Source organism: Rhineura floridana, chromosome 11 (genome assembly GCF_030035675.1).
Source record: "Rhineura floridana isolate rRhiFlo1 chromosome 11, rRhiFlo1.hap2, whole genome shotgun sequence".
Lineage (NCBI taxonomy): Eukaryota > Metazoa > Chordata > Lepidosauria > Squamata > Rhineuridae > Rhineura > Rhineura floridana.
The window spans coordinates 72,533,874-72,553,281 of NC_084490.1; the positions used below are offsets into that span (position 1 = coordinate 72,533,874).

Here is a 19,408-nt window from a genome sequence, read left to right on the forward strand (position 1 = left end):
CTGTGGGTAGGGCAGATTGGGATGTGGAGATATGTCTCCTTTAGGTCGATGGAGACCAAAAAGTCCCCCTGCTGCAGGACTTCTATAATCGATGCGAGGGACTCCATTTTGAACCGTTGATACTTCACAAAGCGGTTGACGAACTTGAGGTCTAATACCACCCTCCACAACAGATCTCGGCTGGGGACCGCAAACAGGATGGAGTAAACACCCCCTGGTCTCTCTGCTGCCAGTACTGGTTCTATTGCCTCTATGTTGAGCAGATGTCCTATTGCTTCGTGCATGACCCTCTGCCATTCCTGAGTTTTGGGAACGGGAGAGGGAAGGAATCTGTCCGGGAGGGATCAACCAAAACTCTATGTTGTAACAGTGAGAGAAGATATCTCTGACCCAAGAGACCTGTGTTAGACCAAGCCAGAGTCCTGCATACTGGAGCAGCCTGCCTCCAATAGGGATGGCGTCAGAATTGCCTACGCTGACGTGCTCCCCTTCCATATGATGAAGACAAAGTACCCTGTCGTCCCTGGTACTGAGCTTTGCCCTGGAATCGCTGTTTGTGCCAGGTTCCCCTGGAGGTGTGGAAGTTGGTAAATTGAGAATCGCAGCCCCGCCCCTCAGGCCACGCTCCTCAAAAGAGCTGGAAAGAGTGGTAAGGAGCAAACCTCCTAAACGGCCTGTGGTCATCCTTCTTGGCCATGGCCAAAGCAGGCTTTCAGCTGTCTTTACGATCTACCAAGACTGCTTTAAGGGCTTCTTTGCCAAACAGCAACAACCCCGAGTATGGGGCTGTAGACAAGCGGACCCTGGCTGTGGTATCCGCATCGCAGTCTCAGAGCCAGAGAGTTTGCCAAGCCACTACTTCCGCAGCCAGTGCCCGTGCTCCTTGATGAGTTGCATCCAAAGTGGCATCAGCTACAAATGCAGCTGTTTTGTGTAACTTGACCAGGCCCCTTCTGAGTTTGACCGGATCCAGAGTAGGATCGTCCAAGAACTCATCCAGCCATATCATAGTGGCTCTTGAGAAAATGGAGGCTGCAGCAGAGGCCCAAATGGAGCAGGCGGTAGCCTCGTGGTTCTTACGCAGGGCGAAGTCTAGCCGCTATTCTGATGGATCCTTAACCTGGGAATCTCCTTCTTTCGGGAGGAGAGAACTGGACACCAAGTTAGAGATTGGATGATCTACCCCTGGGACATTCAGGTGATTCATGAACTCAGGAGCCAAAGCGTAATATCTTTTGGGCATTGCTGAGAAGCGATGTGGGCGCAGCGGCCGAGCCCATTCCTCCTTGGCCAACTTGTCAATGGGGTCTGCCACAGGAAGGAAGTGATCCGCTAATCTGGGAGATTTGAGGACCCTGCCCCCGGGGGGCATTAGATTGGGGTGGCAAAGATTGGAGACCCAGGGTGTCCAGAACTCTATGGCAGAGTGGGAGGTAGTTAGCTGAATCAAAAAGGCAATAGGACGAGTCCTCCTCCAGTTCTGAGTCCCCACTCCACTCATCGTCTTCAGCCTGGAGAAAATGCAAAGGGTCCTCCAATCTGGATGCCTCACCTCCAATTCTGCCTCTGGCGACATCAAAGGGGTTTGGAGAAGGAGGTGGAAAATCATCATTGCAGACGTGATGCCCCAGCGCGATGGAGTGCCGCTGTGCACCTTGCTGAGCCAATGGATTAGCCTTCAACTGGGAAAGAAATTCAGGAGTCAGCTGTAACCCCAGAAAAGGATCAAGCATGGCCACCTGAGGATCCGATGGCAGAGTCTGCCCTTGTTGAGGTAGATGTGGCTGTACTGGTTGAAGAAGAGGTGTCAGAGGTGTATCAGACTGGTGAGATGTCATTGTCATCGAATGAGATGGACAGTCCAGAGTTGGTTGGCTAGGAAACCCTTTGAACTTGTCCCCACTCAGTAGGTGAGTGAAAAAGTGCTGTCAATGCCTCCTGGATCTGAAGCTGAAGCTTCACTGAAGCTGGGACTGACATGTATCGTGCTCACTTGGCAGCACTATGGGTAGAGAGGTGTTTGGTTTTAGCGACAGCCTTGGAGCTTGGAGTGCTTGTGCTTTGTGGCGTGATGGAGGCTTGCACCGCTGGTTTGCCCCTGTTGCTAGGTCTGCCTCAGGTCGCTGATCTGCCATTATACACATGCACAAAGGCAAGAGGTGCAGTAACTATCACCAACACAAGCACTAGGGTGAGGAATGCGGTGTGGGTAGGAGCAACAGTGAACATCCTGGGGCTAGAGGAGCGCCAAGTCCAGTAGTTGTGATGCAATATGACAAAGAAAGAGCTGAGATACACGCACACAGAGGGGGAGGTGCGGTACTCCTCCTGTGCACTATACAAAAAGATAAATCTCAGTACACGCCCACAGAGGGAGGGGGTACGGTACTGTTCCTGTGCACTGTAGTTCCAGTCGCCTCTGTGCACCTTTAGTGTTGATTATTTATTTATTTTTAATTATTATTATTGTTATTATTAATATTATTCTAATAGACTTAGGAAAGCTAAACTACCTACTCCTACAGATGAGGAAGCATGAGAAGGCAAAAAAAAGGGGGGAGAGTCCAAAAAAAGCAGAAAAATGAGATAAACCAAAATGGAGGGCGATAAAAAAAGCGGGAAAATTCAAAAAACAAAATTGCGGTCGCCTAGCTCACGGCCGCCCAGGAGCAAGCAAGCCGTCTGGGGGGGGGCAGCCAAGACAAGCACTCCCACAACACAACCACCAGGGGTGAAGGGAAAGGGGCCGCAACCGCAAGCTCCAGAGAAAAGATAGCCATCTGGGAGAGACTGCTAAAGCGAGCCTCCCCGACAAACTGCAGCCGGGAGCGAAGGAAAAGGAGCCGCCGATCGTACAAGGCATCTCAGCACCTCATGGCAAGGTCAGAGGCAGCGGTGCATAAAGCGGACCGTTCTAGGCATGCCTAAGGAGCGGGCCCAGGAAGCTGGCACCATGAGCTCCAAGCGGCTGCAGTAGCAAGCCGTGGCAGCAACCAGGGGGGCAGAGGGAGCCGCAGCCGAGCACAGGGGGTGGGAGCTGGAGTGGCGCCGCATGAAGCGGACCGCAAGTTGGTAGCTGCCGAGTCAAGGCACCCTCGACTCAATGCTCCAACCACCTGAAGGAGGTGTGGTGGTGCCCCTGCAGCTGCGAAGCTGTCCCCAAGTCAAGAAGGGCCAGGGAAGGGGGGAAGAAAAATCACTGCAACCCCCCCCACAAAAACTATTAAGAGAGAGGGAGGGAGGGGAAAGCCAAAAGGCTGGAAAAAAGAAAAAGGAAAACCCCAGCAAAGACTGGGGCCCAGCAAAATCCCCAGTCCTGACACACTCTCTCTCTCACACACACACTTCACACAAACACACACACTGAATACTAACTCCTACACTAAAGCCTTACACTACGGAGATATGAACAGCCTCAGACAAAGGCAAGAATGAACTGGAGTGGGAGGGGCATGGTCGCCACAGGTTTTGACTTCAGTACATTCTTGCCTTCGGACGCTAGATGGCGCTATAAACCACGTGATGGCATGCTACCTGGGGGAAAATTAGACATACCCTCTCAGGAAATATTTGATATGAGGATGGGTACTGAGAAGCAGTTACCCAATCTGAGATAGGATTAAGGACAGGGTGGAGACTTGGTGTTTTAATGTGTTCAGTTTTAGTCCTCGGTCTAGGCCATCTTGTGGAAATTGTAAAAGTACTGCCACTCCTGTGGAGTGATTGTCTATATGCTTACATCTGCACCATCGGGAGATCATCTTCCAGGTGGTCTCTTAGATCCTAATGGTAGATTTCTTCTAGGATGCCAACTTTGTATCAATGACTAAAGGTGAGTAGCTTGCTCGAGAGGTTTTGCTGCTCAACCTCCAGGCAGCTAAGTTGAGCCACACTGAGTTGAGGTGTCTGATGGGCCCTTGTGTGAGAAGTTCTAGAGCTGGGGGGGGGAGCTATGGATAGTTGGAGAATGTCTGAGCACTAGGATCTCCTGGACCACTGGAGGGACCACAAGAATGATGGAGGCCTGTTCCAGTCTGAACATTTGAAGGACCTGGGCAATGGGTAGGGATAGTTGTTGAGAGCATTTGTGCCCTCCACTCTGAGGTGCTGGAACTGGACAGAAAATGAAGGGTCTTGTTTTTGAGATGAGATGCAAACTTACTGAGGACTGGGTGGCTGGGGTGGGACTGTTTTACCAGAATGCTGTTTTACTCACAGAGGTGGATCTGGGTGCGACTCAGGAAATCTGCTGTCACATTTGCCACTCCTCTTATATGCTGAACCATTAAGGAGGCTACTTCTTGTTGTTATTTATTAGTCACTTGTTACCCGAAGGTATAAGTCATGCGTGTGAGAGAGGAAGATATGCAATTGGGAGAGATATGCATGTGTATATGAGACAGCATATTATAGCACATGCTGCTCTGGGCTCTTACTGGGAGGAAGGGTGGGATATAAATAAAATAAATAATAAATAAACATATTAAAAACAAATATATACCATAAAAGCAGAAGAAACAACTCTCATAACAGCCACATGAAGCTTGATATCATTTCAGTCTACCAAATAATAATAATAATAAATTTAATTTCTTTGTCGCCTATCTGGCCGATGGCCACTCTAGGCGACGAACAAAATCATTAAGATACAATTGAAAAATACAGCGATACAATATAAAAACAATACATCTGCAAAAACAATATTAAAACTGGGCAGGAGGCATTACAATTATAAAAATTAACCCTCCCCGGATACCCCGAAGGCCTGTTGAAAGAGCCAGGTCTTTAAGGCTTTCCGAAATACATTTAGGGAAGAGGCGTGCCGGAGATCTTGTGGGAGGGAGTTCCAAAGAGTGGGGGCCGCCACTGAGAATGCCCACTCTCTTGTACCCGCCAATCTGGCTGTTTTTGTTGGCAGGATTGGGAGAAGGCCCTGTGTGGCCGATCTTGTTGGGCGGCATAATTGGTGGCGTTGAAGGCGCTCCGTGAGATAAGCTGGGCCGAAACCGTGTAGGGATTTAAAGGTCAATACCAACACCTTGAATTGGGCTCGGAAAACAACTGGAAGCCAGTGTAGATCGAACAACACTGGTGTGATGTGATCTCGGCGGCGACTATTCGTAAGTAGTCGAGCTGCCGCATTTTGTATAAGTTGTAATTTCCGGACCGTTTTCAAGGGTAACCCCACGTAGAGCGCATTACAGTAGTCCAAACGAGAGGTGACCAGGGCGTGTACCACTAGTGGGAGCTGATGAACAGGAAGGTAGGGTTGCAGCCTTCGTATGAGGTGTAGTTGGTACCAGGCTGCCCGGCTCACTGCCGAAATCTGAGCCTCCATGGACAGCCTGGAATCAAGCACAACCCCAAGGCTGCAGACCTGGTCCTTTAGGGGTAGACTCACCCCATTGAACTTCAGGTCAATATCACCCAACCTTCTCTTGTCCCCCACAAGTAGTACCTCGGTCTTATCAGGGTTCAACTTCAGCTTGTTCCTTCCCATCCATCCACTCACGGATTCCAGGCACTTGGACAAGGTCTCCACAGCCAACTCTGGTGAAGATTTAAACGAGAGATAGAGCTGAGTGTCATCCGCATATTGATGACACTGCAGCCCAAATCTCCTGATGATTGCCCCCAGCGGCTTCATATAGATGTTAAATAGCATGGGAGAGAGGATAGAGCCCTGTGGCACACCACAATTGAGAGGCCAAGGGTCTGATACCTCCTCCCCCAATGCCTGTTGGTACCTGTCGGAGAGAAAGGAACGGAACCACTGTAATACAGTGCCTCCAATTCCCAATCCCTCCAGGCGAAGTAGAAGGATACTGTGGTCGACAGTATCAAAAGCCGCTGAGAGATCGAGGAGGACAAGAAAGGTGGATTCTCCCCTATCTAATGCCCTCCTCAAATCATCTACCAGAGCGACCAAGGCTGTTTCAGTTCCGTGACCAGTCCTGAAACCCGATTGGTATGGATCCAAATAATCCGTTTCATCCAAGTGTGCTGACAACTGGTTGGCCACCACTCGCTCAATGACCTTGCCCAGAAATGGTAGATTCGAAATTGGGCGGAAGTTATTGAACACTTGGGGATCCAAGGAGGGCTTCTTTAAGATGGGCTTTACAATTGCCTCCTTGAAGGCTGATGGCATCACACCCTCTTTCAAGGATGCGTTTACCACCGCTTTGATCCCCTCGCCCAATTTCTTTCTGCAGCTCACAAGGAGCCACGAAGGGCAAGGATCAGTAAGACAAGTGGTTGGCTTCACAGATGAAAGCACCTTGTCCGCTTCCTCAGAAGAGAGAAGCCGAAACCGATCCCAATTTACTGGCGTGCAACTGGCCAACTCTGGTTCATCCACTGTGTCCACGGCGCACGGGATCGAGCTCCGTAAGTGTTCGATTTTATCAGCGAAGTGTTTTGCTAATAAGTCACAGGAGGCCTTTGACTGTTCCAAGGGTTCCTGAGCAACTGGACCGACCAGGCTTCGGACCACCTGGAACAGCCTCCTGGGACAGCACTCCGCGGACGCAATAGAGGCAGCAAAGAAAGCCTTCTTTCCTACCTTTATTGCCACTTGGTAGGCAGCTACTGCTGCTCTAACCTGTGTCCGGACATCTTCGGAGCGGGATTTCCGCCACCGGCGCTCTAGTCGTCTCACCTCCTGTCTCAGACTACGCAACCGCGGTGTATACCATGGTGCTAGCTGAGTTCTATTCAGGGGGAGAGGACGTTTCAGAGCCACCCGGTCTAATGCCCTGGTGATCCCCACGTTCCACTCCTTCACCAGGGTTTCGACCGGGCGACCTTCAGCAGGTTCCAATTCCCCAAGCGCAGTCAGGAATCCATCCGGATCCATCAGGCGCCTGGGGCGGACCATTCTAATAGGTCCTTCACCCCTGCGGAGGGGGTGCGGCATTGAGAAGTCTATGTTTACCAGGGAGTGATCTGACCATGACACAGGGGTGGAATAAACCACTCCCAGCTTCAGAACACTTCTCTCCTATTCCAGGACAAACACAAGGTCGAGAGCATGACCGGCTACATGGGTGGGCCCAGTATTACTTAGGTACAGTTCCCAGGAAGCCATGGTTTCCAGGAAATCCCGAGGGGCTCCTATGAGAGCGGCCTCGGCATGCACGTTAAAGTCACCCAGCACTAACAGCTCTGGGGACAATGCCCGTACAGCCGAGACCACCTCCAGCACCTCGGCCAGGGAATCTGCCGTGCAGCGGGGTGGGCGGTACACCAGCAAGATTCCTAAACTGCCCTTCGGGCCCAACCTCCAGTACATACAATCAACAAATTGAGTCCTATGGAGAGGAGGTCTGGCAAAAACCAAGGACTCTCGATAGATGACTGCCACACCCCCTCCCCGCCTTCCCACCCTCGGCTGCTGTGCATAACGGAAACCTGGCGAACACATGGCCTCAAGAATTGGAGCAGAGGCTTCGTCCAGGCAAGTCTCCGTAATACATGTCAGGTCTGCGCGCCCATCCAAGATCATATCATGGATGAGCGAGGTTTTCTGAGCCACAGACCTGGCATTACATAACAGCAGTCGAAGGTCGGTAGGAACCTTGCGTCCCCCAGTTTTCGTCTGGTTCTGAGCAGACCCGGAACATGGGATGGATATAATGCATCTGTCCCGTGTTCCCCTATTCCGGCATGGTCTGCTAGCAGCACCCTTCCAGCGCCTGCCGCCCAAACTTTCTATAACTTGGCCCCCCACCTCCCTCTCCGGCTTGCACATGCCTCTATCCCTATCTGCTTATCAACAGGCCACCCACCCTAATAAAATTAGTCAGGAGACCCGCCTCCGTAACCTATAGCAGCAGTATTTAGTAATTTAAATTAAATTAATTAAACCAATTAATTAATTAATTAAACGAATTAAATTACATTAAATTAAATTAATTAACTAAATCAATACAATTCAATCCAATTCACATTCATACACATTCACACATTCATACACCTATACATCCATACATACACCAATTTAAAACAGGAACCGGATTGTGATAGTCGGCCAGAATGGTAGTCGCATCCGGCCACAATGATAGATCAAAGCAAAAGCACTGAAGCTGTAATAACAGGTCTGTGGAATACTTGGTCCGGGTCACGGCGACAAGGTCCTAGCCGACATGGGTGGCAAGTAACGGCAACGACGACAGCACGACGGTGATGTAAACAGCTTCCCACCAGCAGCGCACCCCGTGACCAGGACGGCCTACAGCAGCAACGATGGCGCCAGGTAATAGGCAAGCGGCACGATGATAGCAATACAGGGGCGCAACGCCCCGATGTTCTAGTAGCGGCCAACCCGCAACGGCAGCCACAGCGCGCGAGCAGGAAGTCCAGGCAAGCAAGCAGGCAGGGTACAGCCGTGGCGAAAGAAAAAACAACAGGCCCCAGGGGCAGTACAACCCCCAACAATAAGCAAGCAAGCAGGGGCCGCGGCGACATAAGATGATGCAAGTCACATGCGACGGCGTCCCAACCACAGCAGCAAGCGACAGAGGGGCGGCGAGCCACAACAAAGAACGCAGCGGTAGCCGCAGGCCACAGCAAAACCCTGGGCCACAGCAACCGCAACGCCGGAGGAGCCAGCCCACGCCGAGATGGAAGCACGACCGCAGCGGCAACGAGAAGGCACCGGCCGCGACGAGGAACACCAGCCGCAGCAACTGGTATGGTATCAAAGGGAGGGAGACAAAATACTAGCTCACCTCCTGCATCAATCCAGAGATGTTTAGGATGTTTTAAAGTCATTTTAAGATGTTAATTGATAAATGTCTGGGACAAAAGTTCTTTACTAGACATTGAAAGATGTCAACGAAGGTGCCATGTGGATCTCATTCGGGAGACCATGACACAGATGGGGAGCCACAACTGAAAAGGCCCTTTCCCTTGTCTCCACCCTCTGAGTCAGAGAAGAAGGTCTTCAAAAGATCTAAGGTCCGGGTAGGTTCCCATCAGGAGAAGGGTTCCAGACAATATTGGGGTGTTGAGCCATAAAGAGCTTTATAGGACAAAAATAGAACTTTAAATTGAGCTCAAAAGCATACAGGCAGCCAGTGTAGTTGTAAAAGAGTCATCATTATATGATCTCTTTGCCTTGAACCTGTCAACAATCAGGTAGTTGCATTCTGCATTAATTGAAGCTTCTGAACCGATTTCAAAGGCAGCCCCATGTAAAGCACATTGCAATAATTCAACTTTGAGGTTACCAGAACACAGATTACTGTAGCCAGATTATCCCTCTCCAGATATAGTCGCAATTGGGCCACCAGCCTAAGGTGATGAAAGGCACTCGGCACACCGAGACCACCTGTGCCTCAAGCAACAGCAGTGGATCCAGGAGAACCCCCTAAACTACTATCCCAGTCCTTCAGAAGGAGTGTGACCCCATCGAGTGCAGGCCTCACATGACTCAGCTGGTCAGAGGAACCATCTACCGACATCATCCCAATCTTGTCTGGATTAATCTTCCATCCAGTCCATTATCGCAACCAAGCACTGATTCAGCACATCCACTGCCTCACTTGCAGATGAAAAGGAGGTTGTGTGCTATCAGACCTGGTCCAAGTCCTGCAGCCTATCTCCTAATTTCTGAGGCATCATAACTTCTCAGTCTGTCTCGGCTGCCCTTCACTTTTGGGTTACTGAAGGATGCCAGCCTGGAGAACCTGGATCTAGTCTATCCCTGAAAGTCTCTGTAATGAAACTTTGAGAGTGAAAGCAATAAGGATGTTTTTAGTATGTTTGTCATCTTTTCGGGGGAACTGATGGCATGGCATTGTATTTGTCTTTTGTTCCTAAATCCATTTTGTTAAGGTTCTCCAAAGGTTCTCTCTCCAAAGAGGTTTGTCCCTCTAAAGGGTGCTGAGATTACTGCATGATGCATTGTCCACAGTCCAGTAAGTGAACCATAAGGCCCTTCTGGCCACCACACTGGAAGCCATACTTCTGGGAAGTAAATATTAAGGCATCCAGGGAGAAGTCAGAAATAATTTCCTGGGCCCTCATCAACTTGCAAAGTGGTTTAAACAATTTGGCAGCATCTATGTCTGGATCCTGAATGGCTTCAGAAATACATGTAACGCTAGCTACTATGGAGAGTGATGCAACTGTATGGCAGACTCATTGTTCCTTTTAAGGGTTATTTCTGTGTTTTTCTCTCACGGTTGTTTAAGGATGGCAACTGCAGGCCAAGAACAATACCCTTATAGTTAGCCAGAGAAATCACAGGTAGTCCACAGATGGGAGTTTGATTAAATATGCATAGGCAGGCTCAAGTCTGTGGTGAGTTGCTGCTCAGGCATTAGGCTTTTTACTAGTTAAGGATGCTTCCCATTCAGTGTTTGAATGACTGGGGCAGAGGGATTTTTTTTGAGTTATTTCAGTTACCGCTCCTTTCAGGGGAGGCTGCACTGGTGCTTGCTCAGAGGGTCTTAACCCTCAGGCTGAAACAGCTTTAGTAATCAAGGGGAAATGGTGATGTTCTTTCAAAAGTTTGACTTCCTGGGTCTCCTCCTGTTCCAACATTGAACTCCATTGCCCGTCTTCCTTCTAAAGTTCCATAGTAGGGTTAGATTCTTCTTGGAGACTTTCATGAGGGATTATGGACAGAGTTTCATCTGGTATAGACAGAGTAGGTATAACCAATGGTTGTCTATGGTAGTGTCCACCTGTTGCAGTGTCCACTGGATTTGGGGATGATTGGTCTGATTTTTCAGATGAATGCTCACTGGTTTTGCTCTTTGCCTGCTTACTTTTCTTTTTTGTGGGCTTTTTTAGATTTTTTTCTTCTGGTGAGGGTGAGGAGAAGCAGTGAAGCATTTGAGAGAGAGAGAGAGAGAGAGAGGGGTGAGAAGAAAAACGGTTTTAAACTGCAAAAATAAGGGGAAAAGTTAGAGGGAAAAAAGACTAGCTCAATATAGACAAAGAGGGGAAAACAAAATGTGCTTAGGCTGGCCAGAAACTGAAACTGAAACTGAGGAAGCACAGAGGAAAGGAAGAAGGAGTATACAAATTAACCATAGAGTTTTCCTGCCTGGGCTACTAGAACATAATAATTCACAGTGGTTGTATCACAGCATCTGACATAAAACAAGACTTCATAATAAGAAATTTCCTTTTTACCCACCAGCATCTCTTAAAATGTATCAAACAATATTAACTATACTTATTTATTTTCACCCTCCCCAATATAATGTCAGCAATTGAGCCTGCTCGCAGACTCAAGAATGTAACCTAATTCTATATTGAATTGCAGTGTTTCATCACTGATACTTATGCCTAGTAAGATAATTAAAAGCACATGCAACCCCCCCCTTGCATAATAACTATACCTGAAGAGGCTTGGGATTTTGATCAACAGGTATGATAAGGATCACAATTTCAGATTCTATGCTGAAGTACCCAAACACATCACACTGTGGGACAGAAACATGGAGGCGGATTTTTTGAAGTATTTCAAGTACAGTGATTGGCCTTTTGTTGGTTATCTGCAAAAAGATTGAAATTTCTGTAACATTTATAACATTTTACAAAACACTGTTTATTATAGAGATGAAAAGTTACTAACATTGAGAGATGCATTTTCCATCTGAAGAGAGATCTGTCAAGTGAGTACAAATCTCTCTTCAGATGGAAAATGTATCATATTTCCTAACAATATTAACTTTTCACCTCTATAATGGAAAGTACAACTTTCTGATAACTCCATACTTTATAAAATATAAACAAAATTGGTTATTCAGGCAATAGGAAAAGTTCTCCTTCCACTACACAAATGTTAGATGTCGTAGCATACCAAGTAGTTATATACACACCATGAGAGGCAATCTCTTGGTAGGTGACCATCTATATACAACTGGTTGCACATACTGGCTGCAATCCATTGGCTCTGATTGTATACACACAGTACTTTGCACATACAAGAGCTTCCCTAATTTTATTCTGTAAGGTTATAGCTACTACCTGACAAAGGTTTATACCTGCCCCATTTTTATTACCCTCGTAAATTTCACTGAAAACCTTCTCATACGCAAGTGTGGATTGGACTGCAGCCATGTGCAGTTGGTTTGGATGATGTATTTGGGTCCCCTCCAAGCCTGTGATTATGTCTCTGTAAGACTGGAATCTGTAGCAGAAGGTACCTACTGAAGTGGTCAGACTAGTCTCTTTGTTAAGTCTGGCCAAGCCTGTTGAGCATCCTATCTGCATGACTAAACAGACAGCCATGTTGCCACAGGACAACTAACTAATGGAGCTTCCAGAAGGAGGGGTAGGTTTGTCTTTCCCTCACTTTGCTGGAGCATTAATGCTGCAAGCCCTTACATCTTATGCTCAGGTTGTATATATGTGTAATTAAAGACCATATATCATAAAGACACCACAGTCTCCAGTGACCTGTATTCCAAGGAAACCAAACCCTGGGTAAGTGCTGGAACCCTTGAAGTCTCACCACTAGGAGACTGAAATGCAAGTAACAACAATGATAAATTCCACTAAATATCTTCTCATATGCAAGTGTGTGTTAGACTGCAGCCACAATGCTTTAATATTTTCATAACAAAACATGAACTACTTACCCTGGCAAAGGTATCCAGCTTTTCTTTATCATACAAGACCCTCAATATTCCAGCATACAGAGAGCAGCAAGCTCCTGCACAACAAGTAGGCACCCATATTTGTAAAAGGCATTTATGACTTAGTACAAGAGTTGCCAACCTGGTACCCACAAACAGCTGCTTTGGAGCCCCCCAGACGAACTATAACCCCCAGCTTGCTTTCTCTCTTTTTTTAAAATAAGTTTCTACAATTTTTGGAATTCTCCCCTCACCTCTCTTTTGTTAGCCTGCTCTATCCTTTCAGTGTTTTACTTTACCCACCCCCTGGAAAAATCCTTCCCAACCCCTGGAAAAATTCCTGTGGACACCCATGTGTGTGTGTGTGTGACAGAGAGATGCATGTGTATATGAGAGAATATGTATGTATATGTTATCTGTCAGTAGGAATGAAATTCATTGGCCAGTGCTCTTTCAAAAGCATTCTGTTGCCTCACAAGTAGTACTGATTCAGTTTGTTCATTGTCTGCTATCCACTGCTTTCACCAGTCCAATTTTTTCCCCTTCAAAATATTTCAAAATAATGATAATTTGAAACAGATATTGATAGAGGAACTCCTCCTCCGCTTTGACTGAGGCTGGTCTATTTCCATGTTAGCAACCAGAGATTGGCTGTTTTCTTTTTGGAAAGGAGGAAAGCAGCTCTCAGTGCCCCTCCTCCTCAGAAAGCCCTGAGTCCTTAATGTGGACAAGACTTGGCTTGCTTCTTTCCACTTGGAACTTGGATTGTTCGAGTGGAGGTAGTTGGCAGAGAGAGAGAAAAACCTGTACTGCTGTACTGTGAGTAAAATCAATAAAAGCACAATATATTTGAGGGAGAAAAATCTGGTATCGAGGGAAAGCTGCTGAAGTTTGGAGCAAACAGGATCACTCAGCAAAGACAGAGAATATGTGGACCATTGAACATCTGGTGCTAAATCCAAATTCAGCAGAATTCTCGCCCATCCCTATTTGGGAGAGGTAGAGGTAGGGGTGTGTAAGGGGGGGAAAGGTGAATATGTGGTCTGTGGGAAACAGGAAGAGATGCACTTAGGCAGAGAGAGAGAGGGAGAGATGTCCTATGTGTATAGGAGTGAGTGACAAATGCAAGGAGATTCTGGGTGTATGCACAAGAGTGTGTGTGGTATGGCTACCTTGTATATTTCTCCTGGTACTGGGGAATATTCCATGTTGTTATTAGACAGTAACAGATCAGAGTGAATTTATTTATTTTATTTTATTAAGCTTATATACCGCCTGACTAGCAACAGCTCTCTGGGCGGTGAACATTAAAAATACAATAAAAATAACACAATACAGTATATCACAATACAAAACTGTACACAAAACTGTGCAGTCTAAAATCAAAATATAATAATTTAGAATGAACAGGAATTAAAATGCCTCAGAGAAGAGAAAGGTTTTAACCTGGCGCCGAAAAGATGATAGTGTCGGCGCCAGGTGCACCTCCTCGGGGAGACCATTCCATAGTTCGGGGGCCACCACTGAGAAGGCCCTAGATCTTGTCACCACTCTCCGGGCTTCCCTATGAGTCGGAACCCGGAGGAGGGCCTTCGTAGTAGACCGTAGTGTACGGGCCGGTTCATATCGGGAGAGAAATCAGTATTGTGTGATCTCTACAATCAAGACGAAAAGGACATAGCTGACTTCCCATGGCAAGCCTGAGATTGCCGGGGGGGGGGAGCAGCAATGAATGCCTCTCTAATGTTGTGTTCTGCCACACTTCCACAGCAGCCATTTTGTGACTGGTGCCCATAGCACTTGCTCAAAATAAAAAAGGTGCCCACTAGTCAAAAAAGGTTGATTACCCCTGATTTAGTGGTTCATATTGTGTTATGTGAACCACTAAGTCAGGGGTAATCCTCCTCTAGGATGCACACCTTAACGTGGTGAAGGGGTTTGAGAGTGTTGAAGAAGCTGAGAGCAATGCCGTCAGGAATCTAGACCAACAGGCTAGACTCCTAGCAGGGGCACCCATGGCGGAATGGTCAAAGCTGAGACACCAGACTAAGATGCATCCAAACTCAGAGGAAGGCAATGGTAAACCACCTCTAAATACCTCTTACCATGAAAACCCTATGAAGGGAGTATCTAAAATGCAACACGAGACAGTGCTGGAAGATGAGACCCCCAGGTCAGGTGGCACTCACCGAGCTACAGGGGAAGAACAAAGGACAAGTACGAGTAGCGCTGTGACTAATGACACAGCTGGGTCAAAGCCGAAAGGAAGCCCAGAGGCTGATGTGCACAGATGCGAAAGAAGAGTCTGGAGTTGTACGACGCACACAATAGGAACATGGAATTCGAGAAGCATGAAGCGGGGAAAGTTAGAAATTGTCAAGCAAGAAATGGAACGCATCAACATTACAATACTTGGTATGAGTGAATTAAAATGGATGGGAATGGGGCATTTTCAATCAGGCAACTACAAAATATTTTATGCAGGAAATGAGAAATTAAGAAGAAATGGGGTTGCTTTAATAGTGAGAAGTGATGTAGCAAGAGCAATTAGGAGCTACAATGCAAGGTCTGAACGAGTTATATCAATGAGATTTAATGGGAAACCTATCAACATAACCATCATCCAAGTCTATGCTCCAACGGCAAACGCAGAAGAAGAGGAATTGGAGAGATTTAACACAGATGTATAGGAAGAAATTGATCACACACCAAAACAAGATGTGCTGATAATCATGGGGGATTGGAATGCAAAAGTAGGAAACAGAGAGGAATTGTAGGGAAATGGGGCCTAGGAGACAGAAATGAAGCAGGAGAAAGACTTATTGAATTCTGTGAAGCCAATAATTTGTTTCTTGCAAACACATTTTTTGAGCAACCGAAGAAACGACTGTACACATGGACATCACCAAATGGTCAATATAGGAATCCAATTGATTATATAATTGGTAGCAGAAGATGGAGAAGTTCTATACTTTCTGCGAAAACAAGACCAGGAGCAGACTGTGGTACATCACAAACTGGTCGTACTGAAAATCAGAGTAAAGCTAAAGAAGACCAACAAACCAATCATAATGCCAAAATACAATTTAAATAACATCCCAGAAGAATATAAAGATCAAATAAGGAACAGATTTGAGGCCTTAAACTTAGTTGTCAGAGAACCAGAAGAACTATGGAATGAAGTCAGAGACGTTATCAGGGAAGAATGCAAAAAGACAATACCTCTAGTTAAAAGGAGAGAAAGACCTCAATGGATGACTGAAGAAACTCTTAAAATGGTTAAAGAGAGAAGGAAAGCAAAAGTAAAAGGAGATAGAAACACAGTCAGAACCCTAAATGCAACAATACAGCAACTAGTACGCAAGGACAAAGAGAACTATTACAATAGTTACTGTATAGAAATAGAAGATGACAACAAAAAGGGTAGAACAAGAGCCTTGTTCCAAAAGATTAGAGAAAGGGAAATTTAAACCAAGAGTAGGGATGCTGAATAATCAACAGGGGAAAACACTGACTGACTGAGATGGAAGAAAAGGAAGATGGAAGCAATACACTGAAGAACTCTATAAAAGAGATGGCAGGATGATAGATTCATTCATGGAGGAACCGTATGATGAAGAAGTCTGGCTCCGCTCACCCGCACGAAGCCTGGGTGGGTGGAGCGTAGTAGCAGCTAGTGGGTGAAGCCACAGCGCTATCTGTAGAAAGGGCAGTGTTGCTCATCGCCCATAATCAGCTGCGTGGAGGGGCGGAGTCAGGGGGCTTATTTAAGCCCACGCTGCACCCTCCTTCCTCCTCTGGCTCGCGACGAGGAGGTGGAAGGATGCAGTGGGGGATGAGAGCGGCGAGACTGGGGAACGGAGTCGGAGATGGCTATAAGCCTATATGTTGCCTTGGCATGATAACCAGCTATCAGAATACAGAAAGGGATTCTCAGGAGTTCAGGGCCACAGGGACTGTGCGAAGGTGACCTATGCCTGTGAACTACGCACTGGAATTCCCATGGATGGTAGAAATAAAAGCCCATCTGTCAGTGTGCTACGAGGTATGCGGGTGGAGTTGTCCTTTCAGGCCAAGGGAAGTAGGCAAGGACAGCTAGGGGGCCCACTTAGGCACCTCTGGAGGTGATTGGTGGTTCCGGAGGCCTGTCTCTCAGGGTTTTACAGCCTGAGGGCAGGATATGGGCTGCTTTTGGGGCCAACGTACCTCATCCACCCAGGGTTGTATGGCCCTGGGGGGTGGTGACGTGGGAAGGGCCCCCCACTCACCAACAAGGTGTGGCCAAGGCAAGGGGTAAGCAAAAGGGGCTTGTCCTTTGCCCCAGCAGGGGCTGGTTGCCCAAGAGCTGTAGGGCAAGCTGCCTGCCTATAGTTAGTTCCCGCACCTAGGTTTCCCCTCTGCAGGCCACTTTAATGGGTTTGTTATAGTTTAATAAAGTGGCCCTTTGTTCAACCCATAACTGCTGTTGTCTGTGTTTTATTTCACCCATCGCCTGCAACCAGAAATTTTAGAATGCGAGGTGAAAGCTGCTCTTAAAATATTTGGAAGAAACAAATCACCAGGAATAGATGGCATACCAACAGAGTTGCTACAAGCTCCTGAGACTGAATCTGTCCAAATTTTGACAAAAATCTGTCAAGAAATATGGAAAACTAAACAACACCCACAAACTGGAAGTGTTCCATATACATCCCAATTCCAAAGAAAGGGGATCCCAGTCAATGCAGTCATTATCGAACGATTGCCTTAATATCCCATGCAAGTAAAGTAATGCTCAAGATTCTACAACAAAGGCTCTTACCATATATGGAGCGAGAAATGCCAGATGTCCAAGCTGGATTTAGAAAGGGAAGAGGTACCAGAGATCATATTGCAAGCATACGCTGGATAATGGAACGGACCAAGGAATTTCAGAAGAAAATCACCCTGTGCTTTATACATTACAGCAAAGCCTTTGACTATGTAGATCATGAAAAACTATGGAATGCTTTAAAAGAAATGGGGGTGCCACAGCATCTGATTGTCCTGATGCACAACCTATACTCTGGACAAGAGGCTACTGTAAGGACAGAATACGGAAAAACCGACTGGTTCCCCATCGGAAAGGGTGTGAGACAGGGGTGTATTTTATCACCCTATTTGTTTAATCTATATGCAGAACATATCATACGGAAAGCAGGATTGGACCAAGATGAAGGAGGTGTGAAAATTGGAGGGAGAAATATCAATAATTTAAGAAATGGAGATGATACCATACTACTAGCAGAAACCAGTAATGATTTGAAACAAATGCTGATGGAAGTTAAAGAGGAAAGCACAAAAGCAGGACTACAGCTGAACGTCAAGAAGACTAAATGACAACAGAAGATTTATGTAACTTTAAAGTCGACAATGAGGATATTGAACTTGTCAAGGATTATCAATACCTTGGCACAGTCATTAACCAAAATGGAGACAATAGTCAAGAAATCAGAAGGTGGCTAGGACTGGGGAGGACAGCTATGAGAGAACTAGAAAAGGTCCTCAAATGCAAAGATGTATCACTGAACACTAAAGTCAGGATCATTCAGACCATGGTATTTCCGATCTCTGTGTATGGATGTGAAAGTTGGACAGTGAAAAAAGCTGATAAGAGAAAAATCAACTCATTTGAAATGTGGTGTTGGAGGAGAGGTTTGCGGATACCATGGACTGCGAAAAAGACAAATAACTGGGTGTTAGAACAAATTAAACCAGAACTATCACTAGAAGCTAAAATGATGAAACTGAGGTTATCATACTTAGTCATTAGAAAAGATAATAATGCTGAGAAAAACAGAAGGGAGTAGAAAAAGAGGAAGGCCAAACAAGAGATGGATTGATTCCATAAAGGAAGCCACAGACCTGAACTTACAAGATCTGAACAGGGTGGTTCATGAGAGATGCTATTGGAGGTCGCTGATTCATAGGGTCGCCATAAGTCAGAATCGACTTGGGGGCACATAACAACAACAACAACATTGTGTTATGTAAAAATGGTAGAGGAACATAAGGACCCTTATATAGTGCATAATGAAGGTCCATCTATTCACATAGAGATTAACCAGATACAAGGCATGAAAGCAATAGCCCTCTCAAATTAACAGTTGCATAAATGGAAATTCTGTTTAGTCATCATGGCTAATAATAACTGGTACCTCAATCTGAAAATCAAATAGGGCCCTTTAAACATTCTTCTTAAATGCAAAAAAAAACCCCTCAGAGTGGCCGTTAACTCGGCTAGATAGGCGACTCAGAAATAAAATTTATTTATTTATTTTATTTATTTTCAAGCATTCAAATGGAATGCTCAAAAGACCAGCTCTCTGCCACCTACTATCCCCTTCCCAAGGAGAGGACCCCAATATATGGAAGGGAACATCATAGGGCTCTGAAGATGAGAGGGACAGCAAGCCTCTCCTCCTTCAGGCAAGTGATGTTGACAGTCTTTTGGGGATAGAGACTGGGGTTGAACTACAAAAGTGCTGTCAGTATTACTTGGCTGAAGGAGGAGAGGCCTCTCCTATTTCCCATTGAGTCGTACACTGGGTCCTACTCTCAGTTGCACAGGGAAGGGACAGGGTGGCAACTGATGGGAGGGCTGGGGGGGGGAAGAAAACAGAATAAATTCTGTTTACAAGAATTTGAGCAGGAATGCTCTCATAGTCCATTTATTTATCTAATTTCCTTTTAAAGCCATCTAGGCTAGTAACTATTAACACATCTTATGGCAGCTGATTCCATAAATTAATTATATAGTGCATAATGAAGAAAATAAACACTATATGGAT

The 19,408-nt window shown here is 46.4% G+C and overlaps 1 protein-coding gene across 3 annotated transcripts in view; it reads right to left on the minus strand.

Annotated features, from left to right (window-relative positions):
* The window catches only part of RECK (reversion inducing cysteine rich protein with kazal motifs), a 189,318-nt gene that overhangs the window by 21,245 nt on the left and 148,665 nt on the right, over positions 1-19,408 (minus strand). For all 3 annotated transcript variants that reach the window (XM_061590670.1, XM_061590671.1, XM_061590672.1), the window contains 2 exons: positions 12,603-12,676; positions 11,358-11,513 (listed from right to left, as the gene is read on the minus strand). In XM_061590670.1, coding sequence (XP_061446654.1) covers positions 11,358-11,513; positions 12,603-12,676 — 230 coding nt within the window. The remainder of the gene's footprint in view (positions 1-11,357; positions 11,514-12,602; positions 12,677-19,408) is intronic.